We start from the raw sequence: 10,957 nt of genomic DNA, 5'->3' as shown, positions 1-10,957 counted from the left end.
TTAAAGTTGTTTCTTCCAGCAGTTAGGAATCCAACTAATATGAAGACCTAAGAAATAGAATGAACAAAAGGCAATTTTTAGGAATAAATCTGTAGGTACCAAATTAAAATGACTTTTTAGAAAAATGTAAATTCACTAGCATTATTTTTGGTGTATTTTTTTTTAAATAAATACATCTGAAAGGTCAGATTATGGTGGCTGGAGGTCTACAGTCATTTATCTGAGTCCCTAGTTTGTGCTCTGCTACTTAATGCATGTGTTGCTCCAACTAAATTGCAGATATCTTAGTCTATGTGAAAAGTGAAAAAGTGAATGTTAGTTTCTCAGTCGTGTCTGATTCTTTGAGATGCCTGGACTGTAGCCCACAAGGCTCCTCATCCATTGAATTCTCCAGGCAAGAATACTGGAGTGGGTAGCCATTCCCATCACCAGGGGTCTTCTGGACCCAGGAATCAAACCTGGGTCTCCCTCATTGCAGCAGATTCTTTACTGTGTGAGCCACCAGGGAAACCCATAGTATATGTAATCATTTTTAAATAATGAAGAAGAAATATGAGTGCGAATTTAGACGCTTGTTATAAAGTAGCTTTCTAAGTAATTTTCCCCTTCTCTTTAGTTTCTGTAAAAATTTAGCAATTCTATTAAAAATAGAGAGCAAAGGGGTTTCCCGGGTGGCTTAGTGGTAAAGAATCGCCTGCCAATGCAGGAGACATGGGGTTAATCCTTCATTCAGGAAGATCCTACATGTCATGAAGCAACTGAGCCTGTGTGCCACACCTACTCAGCTTGTGCTCTAGAGCCCGGGAGCCACAACTGCCTAGACCACGTGCCACTACTACTGAAGCTGACGTTCCCTAGAGCCCGTGCTCCACAGTAAGAGAAGCCACCACATAAGAAGCCCATGCCCCGCAACTAGAGGAGTCCCTGCTTGCTGCAACTAGAGAAAAGCCCATGCAGCAACAAGAACCAGCACAGCCAAAAATAAAGAAAGAAAATAGTTTTAAAAAGAGTGAAGTAAGTCATAAAATGAAAAACAATCATCATATATTAATTCATACACGTGGAATATAGGGAAGTGGTACAAATGAACCATTTCCAGGACAGGAATAGAGACAAGATGTAGAGAACAGACTTTGAAATAAAAGTGGTGTGGGGGAGAGGAATCCGTAGTTTGGGACTGACATATATACACTAACATGTGTGAAATAGATAGCTAGTGGGAACCTGCACTATCTCACAGGGAGCTCAGCACAGTGCTCTGTAATGATTTGGAGGAGTGGTATGGGGGGATGGTGGGTAGAGTAGAAGGAGGACTCAAAAGGGAGGGCATATATGTTTACCTGCTGCTGCTGCTGCTAAGCCACTTCAACCGTGTCCGACTGTGAGATGCCATGGACTGCAGCCCACCAGGCTCCGCCATACATGGGATTTTCCAGGCAAGAGTACTGGAGTGGGGTGCCATTGCCTTCTCCGATATGTTTACCTAGGGATGATTAATTCTGTTGTACAGTAAGAACTAACACAATATTGTGAAATAACTATACCCCAATAAAAATTTTAAAATAAGCTTTGAACAAATCAAGCATTTACAAAGAAATCACATCATCTCACTCTTCTGTACTGTTTAAAGTAAGGTGACTATTCCCAGCAGGACACAAAAGATGCACATGTGAATTCGCTAGGCTTGGATAAATTGCCAGGATCAACAAGTCCCTTAAGTAAAGCAATTTCTTCTGTCGCTATATATCTTGAATTAGTAACTAATTTTATCCTAAAATTATAGATCACCAAAAGGAAGCTGTAGAACTAAATGACAAAATATGACAGCACACCAAAATGGCAGCATCTCCACTGAGATTTCAGACTTCCTCCTGAACTGTTTTGTCAGGTCCCCCAGCTGGCAGCACTGGCTGTCCCTGCTGCTCAGTCTCCTCTTGCTCCTGGCCCTTGGTGCCAGCATCACCCTCCTGATCACCATCCGGCTGGAGGCCTCTCTGCATGAGCCCATGTACTACCTGCTCAGCCTCCTCTCCCTGCTGGACATGGTGCTCTGCCTCACTGTCATCCCCAAGGTCCTGGCCATCTTTTGGTTTGATCTCAGGTCCATCAGCTTCTTTGCCTGCTTCCTTCAGATGTTCACCATGAATAGTATCTTTGCCATGGAGTCCTGCACATTCATGGTCATGGCCTATGACCACTTTGTGGCCATTTGCCATCCTCTACGATACCTGTCCATCATTACTGACCAATTTGTAGTCAAAGCAGCCATTTTTATTTTGGCCAGAAGCATCTTTTTGACAGTACCCATCCCCATTCTTTCAGGACGTCTCCATTATTGTCGGGAAAATGTCATTGAGAACTACCTCTGTGCCAATATGTCTGTCTCCAGGCTCTCCTCTGGTGATATTATCATCAATCGTCTCTACCAATTTGCTTGTGGATGGACTTTGCTGGGACTTGACCTCATCCTCATCTTCCTCTCCTACACCCTCATACTAAGGGCTGTTCTGAGACTCAAGTCAGAGGGAGCTGTGGCCAAGGCCCTAAGCACATGTGGCTCTCACTTCATCCTGATCCTCTTCTTTAGCACTGTCCTTCTAGTTTTTGTCTTCACGCTTGTGGTAGAAAAGAAAGTGTCCTCTGATGTGCCCGTCTTGCTCAATATCCTCCACCACGTCATCCCTCCAGCCCTCAACCCCATTGTCTATGGGGTGCGAACCCAGGAGATCAAGCAAGGAATCCAGAGATTACTAAAAAAGGGTTGGTAACTAGGACAAGTGGATCTCTGCATTCCTAAAATAGGATGGCTTTGAGTCAATAGTGGATGAGTGGATTGAAATTTGTATCTATGAATTTTAATCTCAAACTGTACAAATTGTATTTGTTTTTCCCTTTAGTAAAGCTTTAATTTCCTTTAGAGTTTCTTTTTCTCTCACTCTTCAAAAATGAATCTTCATGATTATTTATCCCCTTTTCCCACACTTTTTATCCAAAGGTGCAAAATAATAAATGTCCTTAAACAGATTCTAAAGGGAGAGATTTATGTTCCTGAATGAAAATGAAAGTGTTAGTCACTCAGTCATGTCCCACTCTTTGCAACTGCATGGACTATAGCCTGCCAAATTCCTCTGTCCGTGGGATTCTCCAGGCAAAATACTGGAGTGGGTAGCCATTCCCTCCTTCAGGGGATCTACCTGACCCAGGGATTGAACCCAGGTCTCTGGCATTGCAGGCAGATTCTTAACCATCTGAGCCACTAGGGAAGTCCTGAAAAAACAACTTTTAATATGTCATATATTTCATATTCTTGTGTAAACAATCATGGATATTCTGTGGGCTATATTATGTAATTGGTAATGTGTTCTTATTCTTATTTCCACTAAATATAACATATTAGAAACAAAGACATAGGAGCTGAAACTTTAGCCGTGAATAGTGGAAGGTTGCCATTGGTCTCTGTGTGCTTATTTGGTGACTTGTCATGTCCAACTCTTTCCGACTCCATAGACTGTAGCCCACAGGCTTTTCTGTCCATGGAATTATCCTGGAAAGAATACTGGAGTAGGTTGCCACTTCCTACTCTAACTGGTATGTAAATGGGTCTTTTTCTATCAATCTCCAACCATATCACAAGCTTCCTTCTCACTGCCTGTCTCTCCTCTTCGCTTCTGAAGCAGTGTGCATTGCAAGAGGGCACAGTTTGTTTGTTTTTTTTCTGAATGCTCTTGTGTGTAACAATTATCATAAAGTTTTAGCAGATTTAAGAGACTACTAAATTTTTCCCCAAAGTATCTGTGCTTTGGACATGTATCTTTTGCAAAAGATATGCAAAGACAGCTATGTGAATGATATGCAAACACAGCTATGTGAATGAGTTAAAAAATTGTTAAGCGATATGGTATATGATTCAGTAATAATACCTACAGATATAACAAATTATATGGAAATTACTTCTTATTAATTTTACAGTTTCTAAGCACATTTGTGTCCTGGGAATTCTGTCAACTATTAAGATACAAAAATAAATCAAACATTAGTGTTGCTTTGGGGAGTTCAAAGTTGGAAGAATACAAATAATAATTCCAGAAATATATTCTTCTCAAATGAAGAGGTTGAGGAATGGAACCATGTGCTTCTATGGGCATTAAGGTGCTGGGCAACATAGGAAAGCACTGGACAGAGTTAGAAGGTCTGAGTTTGTAAGCTTTGCACAACACACACACACAAATTAATTTCCCGGGAACAAATGAACTGGTCTCACTGTGCTTCATGTTACTCTATTACTTGAAAATAGTGAATAATTTGTTTAGAAGACCCTTTCTACATATAAGATTTGTGCCTCAGTGACAACATGTGTATTGTATCATTTTCACCATGGAAGGAAAATCTCACAAAGTTTAGCACTATCCGCAAAGTCTGGTTCTTTCAATCACCACTGAAAGCATCAGAATACATCTCTTGACCTACTTAAACTTTCATCCTGCAAATATCTATCAATTTGTTTTTCTTCTTCCTCTCATAATGAAAAAGAAAAAATTACTATTTGATTTCTCTGATCCTCTTTAGCACTAAGAGCAAATATTTTAAAAACAAGCATTCACTTACATAAGAAACAATAAGTATAAGCATATATCAGTATTTTATTGGTGAAAATGCATTCTCAAAAGTAGAAAGCAATCTGTCAAGATACTACTTGGTTCATACTATAGATAAACTTTTTCATTATTACTCGAAGATCTCCCACAAAACCCATTCACTCAAAGATTTCAATATTTTAAAATGTCATGGTTTAAAATTGTATAACTGATACCAAGGTGAAGATCTTACAGATATAATATCATCTAACTTAAATTTAAGATTTTACCTATTATGAATGAAACTGTTATGAACATGTAAGTCAAGACTTTGTGTGGATGTATGTTTTATGTCTCCTTGGTGTTACAAGTAGGTTGCAAAGATTGTATAGTAAGGGTATGATTAAATTTCTAGCAGATTGCCAAACTGCTTTGAATAACTTTGTTCCATTTTACTTTCCCACCAACAGTGAGAAACCAGTTCTTACTTCCTCCACATCATGCCAACACTTAGCGTTGTCAGTCTCTTTAAAATTCAACCATTCTAGTAGCTGTGCAGTGGCATCTCTTTGTTGTTCAGTAGCCCCGTCCTGTCTGACTCTTTGAGACCGCATGGACTGCAGCACCGTGAGGCTTCCCTGTCCTTCACCAACTCCTGGAGTTTGCTCAAAAATCTAGTTTTTGTGTTGTTCTAGTTGGCTGTTTAAATGGCTTGTTTTGAAAACAATCTATTGAAGTCTTTTATTTTTAAATTGGGTTATTCATTTTATACATAAATAATAGCATTATAAATTCTAGAAAAGGATACTTTGTAGAAATATCCATCATGAAAATTTCTCACAACTTATGGTTTGCTTGCTTTCTCATTTTCCCATGTTTTATTTTTAAAAAAGCTGTTGCTTTAAATTTTGATGAAATATATTATCAAGTCTTTAGGAAAAGACAATGGCACCCCACTCCAGTACTCTTGCCTGGAAGATCCCACGAATGGAGGAGCCTGGTGGGCTGCAGTCCATGGGGTCGCGCAGAGTCGGACCCAACTGAGCAGCTTCACTTTCACTTTTCACTTTCATGCATTGGAGAAGGAAATGGCAACCCACTGCAGTGTTCTTGCCTGGAGAATCCCAGGGACAGCGGTGCCTGGTGGGCTGCCGTCTATGGGGTCATACAGAGTCGGACACAACTGAAGCGATTTAGCAGCAGCAGCAGCATTAAGTCTTTTGGTGCACTTTTTGTCTTAATTAAGAAATATGACCAGTCTTGGGGCTTCCCAGGTGACTCAGTGATAAGGAATCCATCCGTCAGTGCAAGAGATGCAAGATCCCTGGGTCAGAAGATCTCCTGAAGAAGGAAGTAACAACCGCTCCAGTATTCTCGCCTAGGAAATCCCATGGACAGAGGAACCTGGCAGGCTACAATCCTCAAGAGTCGCAGAGTCAGACACGACTGAGCACGCACACGTGACCTATCTTAAGTTTATAAAGACTTCTCCAACAGTTTCTAATAATTTTTACTTTAAGATTTTAGGTGTAAGTCTATAGCCTAAGGTTTGTATGTGGTATTGGATAAAGACTGCTGCTTTTTTTTTTTCAAATGGAAATACATTGTTCCAGCAGCGTTGCTGAAAAGACTATAATTTCTCCCATTGAACTACCTTAGGCCCTTAGTCAAAAGGCAATATTCATTAATGTATAGGTCTATTTCTGGACCCTCCATTCTTTTCCATTATTCCAGTCTGTGTTTACTTACACATAAAACACAGTATCTTGCTTCCTTTACATTTTATGTAATGAAATGAGATAATGTGAGTGCTCCGAAGTTGTTCCTTGTTTAAATTGTCTTTACTCTTTTATGTCCTTTTTGTTTTCAAACAAATTTTAGAAAAAATTTTCCAATTTCTACAAAAAGGCTGCTATGATTTTTATTTAGGATTGCATTGAATCTACAGATCAGTTTGATGAACATTAACGTCCTGAAAATATTGCACCTTCAAACTCATGCAAATATCATATATTTACTTTTATTAAGGGTTTCCAGGTGGCAATAGCGCTAAAAAGAACCTGCCTGTCAACACAGGAGACATAACGCAGGAGACATAAGGCAGGAGACGGGAGTTCGATCCCGGGGGCAGGCATGGCAACCCACTCCAGTATTCTTGCTTGGAGAATCCCATGGACAGAGGAGTCTGGTGAGCTACAGTCCATAGGGTTGCAAAGAGTTGGACATGATAAAGCTACTTAGAACTCATGAATTCATACTTTTTTCCATTTTATTAATTTATCGCAGCAATATTTTTAGTCCCGTGCGCAGATCTCGCATATATTTTTTAAAAGTTTTCCTAAGTATTATACTGTGATACTATTTTCAATTTTTCAAGCTTATTTTCCAATGGTTAGCTTCTAGTACATAAAAATATTGATTTTTATTTGTTGATCTTGTATTCTGAGATTTTTGCAGTTTTAAACATTGAATTTGAAAGACTCCACATACTTGACATGGTCTTCTTTAAATAAGACAATTTTTCTTCATTCTTCCCAAACTATATGCTTTTTTCCTTTCATTTATTGCACTGCTTAGGAAATCTAGTACAATGTTAGCTGCAAAGGGTGCACACACAGCACACACATTATGAAAGGATATTGAATTTTGTTAAATGTTTTTCTGATTTAATTAAGATAGTTATATATTTTCCCTCTACTTTGTTGATATAAATAACTAGATCAATTTATATTTTATTGTTAGACCAATCAAAAACAGATGAATGGATAAAGAAGATGTGATATACAGATAGATAGACGGCAACAAAATTGAATGGACTTGGTAGAGTATTATGCATAGAAAAATAATTGAGATAGAGCAAGACAAATATCATGTGATATCACATATATGTGAAACCTAAAAAGTAAAACTAGTGAATATAACAAAATAGCAACAGACCCATAGATATAGATAACTAAAACAGAGTATAACATTTAAAAATTGTGAATCACTAAGTAGATCACCTAAAACTTACATATTATTGTAAATCAACTATAGGTCCATTAAAAATTTTTAAAGAATGTTTATAAGCTATAACTAAAAAAGAAATTCCAGCACTTATGCTTTTTTTAGATACGTGCAGTGAGGTGTGTGTTTTGCATGCTCAGTGGTGCCTGACTCTTTGTGACCCTCATGGACTGCTCTTCTGTCCATGGAATTTCCAGACAAGAATGCTAGAAAGGGTTGCCATTTCCTCCTCCAGGGGATCTTCCCAACCCAGGAATCAAACCTGCATCTCCCGAGTCTGTTGCATCGGCAGGCAGATTCTTTACCACTGAGCCATCTCAGTTCAGTTCAGTTCAGTCACTCAATCGTGTCTGACTCTCTGCGACCCCATGAACCGTAGCACCCCAGGCCTCCCTGTCTATCACCAACTCCCGGAGTCCACCCAAACCCATGTCCACTGAGTCAGTGATGCCATCCAACCATCTTATCCTCTGTTGTGCCCTTCTCCTCCTGCCCTCAATCTTTCCCAGCATCAAGGCTTTTTCAAATGAGGCAGCTCTTCGCATCAGGTGGCCAAAGTATTGGAGTTTCAGCTTTAACATCAGTCCTTCCAATGAATACCCAGCACTAATCTCCCTTAAGACAGATTAGTTGGATCTCCTTGCAGTCCAAGGGACTCTCAAGAGTGTTCTCCAGCACCACAGTTCAAAAGCATCAATTCTTCAGGGCTCAGCTTTCTTTATAATCAAACTCTCACATCCCTAAATGACTACTGGAAAAACCATAGCCTTGACTAGATGGACCATGGTTGACAACGTAATGTCTCTGCTTTTTAATATGCTCTCTAGGTTGGTCATAATTTTCATTCCAAGGAGTGAGCATCTTTTAATTTCATGGCTGCAATCACCATCTGCAGTGATTTTGGAGCCCAGAAAAATACAGTCAGCCACTGTTTCCACTGTTTCCCCATCTATTTGCCATGAAGTGATGGGACCAGATGTCATGATCTTAGTTTTCTGAACATTGAGCTTTAAGCCAACTTTTTCCACTCTCCTCTTTCACTTTCATCAAGAGGCTCTTTAGATCTTCTTCACTTTCTGCCATAAGGGTGGTGTCATCTGCATATCTGAGGTTATTCATATTTCTCCAGCAATCTTGATTCCATCCTGTGCTTCTACCAGCCCAGTGTTTCTCATGATATACCTGCATATAAGTTAAATATGCAGGGTGCCAATATACAGCCTTGACGTACTCCTTTCCCTATTTGGAACCCGTCTATTGTTCTATGTCCAGTTTTAACTGTTGCTTCCTGAAATGCATACAGATTTCTCAAGAGGCAGGTCAAGCAGTATTCCCATCTCTTTCAGAATTTTCCACAGTTTCTTGTGACCCACACAGTCAAAGGCTTTGGCATAGTCAGTATAGCAGAAATAGATGTTTTTCTGGAACTCTCTTGCTTTTTTGATGATCCAGCAGATGTTGGCAATTTGGTTTCTGGTTCCTCTGCCCTTTCTAAAACCAGCTTGAACATCTAGAAGTTCATGGTTCATGTATTGCTGAAGCCTGATTGGAGAATTTTGAGTATGACTTTACTAGTGTGTGAGATGAGTGCAATTGTGCAGTAGTTTGAGCATTCTTTGGCATTGCCTTTCTTTGGGATTGGAATGAAGACTGACCTTTTCCAGTCCTGTGGCCACTGCTGAGTTTTCCAAATTTGCTGGCATATTGAGTGCAGCACTTTCACAGCATCATCTTTCAGGATTTGAAATATCTCAACTGGAATTTCATCACCTCCACTAGCTTTGTTTGTAGTGATGCTTTCTAAGGCCCACTTGACTTCACATTCCAACCCTCTCCCAAAGACTGAAGAATTTTACACAAATTTTATTTTCCAAATACTAAGATCATTATATTTTTAGAAGTATTTGCTTGTTGGCTTTGCATTTCTTTCTGTTTTATGCAACTTTTACAGATATATGATTCATATCAAATCATTACTGATGGCTTCATTTGATAAACAAGGTGAACAGATTAGCAATGGCTTTATCCCTATCCAACTAAAAAAAATAAGAATTTTCTCTAAAATGATACTCTCTACTTAAATTATTTTATGACTTCCCTATTGACACAGTGGGTAGGAGTCCATCTGCCAATTCAAGGGACATGAGTTCAATATCTGGGCCAGGAAGATTCCATATGCACAGAGAAACTGGACCTATGGTCCACAACTACTGAGCCCACATGCTGCAACTACTATAGCCTGCAAACCTAGAACCCGGCTCCACAACAAAAGATCCTACTGCAATGAGAAGCCCATACACCACAACAAAGTAGCCTCCACTCACTAAACCTAGAGAAAGCCCACACACAGCAACAAAGACCCAGGGCAACCAAAAATAAAGAAAATAAACAAGTAAATACTAAAAACATGCAATTTTAAACTTTCATGTGGCCAAAGTAAAATAAAAAGTTACATTAATTTTAATAATGTATTTTATTTAATCCAATATATCTAAAGTATTATTTCTACAAATAAAATCTATAATTTAATAATGAACATTCTTTTGCTATGATCTGGATCTTTGAAATCCAGTATATTTTACATCTGAAGCATATTGCAGTTGGGACTATCTGTATTTTGAGATAACCACATGTGGCCAATGGCTGCCATATTGATCAGAACAATTTTCTTTTAAAAGGCAAATGAAAAATGTGTAGGAGAGCAATTGAGTTGGGGAAAAATGTGTCCTTGTTGGAAAAGAATTACAGTTATATTCTTTCTTTTGGCTATGGTTTTTCTCTCTTTATTACGTTTTGCCATGTGGAAAAAAAGGAAGCCAGGATTTTAGAAGATATATGATGACGTCTTCATCTTAAAATGCTGGATGACATGAACCTAGATACCAGGCATCAACATGTGAAGATTAAAATAAAAGAATGCTCATTTATTTGCTATTTACAACACATAGTCCTCAAATCCTCAAAATCTGCAGTGACAGAGTTGAAATGGAGCCATGCATAAAATTTAGAAGTCACAGAACCTAATGAAAAATGTAAATATAAATTTTACTCTTTACTCATGAAAAGTAAAATATTAAGCAATAGATGTAAATATCAAAGATTTATCAGAAGGTAGATGATAATCATCATTTGTAATTTCTAAACTTTATGCTGTTTACACATGCTTATGTATATGTATTTTAAATTAGCTATTTTGTTTTATTATTTTAATAAATATATTTTCTATGAAATGTTTAACAGTAAAAATATTATAATTTATTATTCATTCAAATATGAACAGGAGACCTGTCTTTTCAAACCAAATAAGCATTATCCATAAAATTCAGATTTTGTTGATGAAAACTTGCAGTTTACTCATACATTATCCGTAGTTAGAC

The 10,957-nt window shown here is 38.3% G+C and overlaps 1 protein-coding gene across 1 annotated transcript; it reads left to right on the top strand.

The window, feature by feature from the left end:
* The first annotated feature begins 1,820 nt into the window (after window positions 1-1,820).
* LOC129553856 (olfactory receptor 56A3-like) lies at window positions 1,821-2,768 on the top strand. The gene has a single exon (XM_055422557.2). The coding sequence runs from the start codon at window positions 1,821-1,823 to the stop codon at window positions 2,766-2,768; it is 948 nt and encodes a 315-aa protein (XP_055278532.2).
* The last annotated feature ends 8,189 nt before the right edge of the window (window positions 2,769-10,957 follow it).

Source organism: Moschus berezovskii, chromosome 14, assembly GCF_049115385.1.
Source record: "Moschus berezovskii isolate FMDL1 chromosome 14, NW_MosBer_1.0, whole genome shotgun sequence".
Taxonomy (NCBI): domain Eukaryota; kingdom Metazoa; phylum Chordata; class Mammalia; order Artiodactyla; family Moschidae; genus Moschus; species Moschus berezovskii.
Note: the sequence above shows the minus strand (reverse complement) of the source record. Positions and strands in the feature narration are given on the sequence as shown.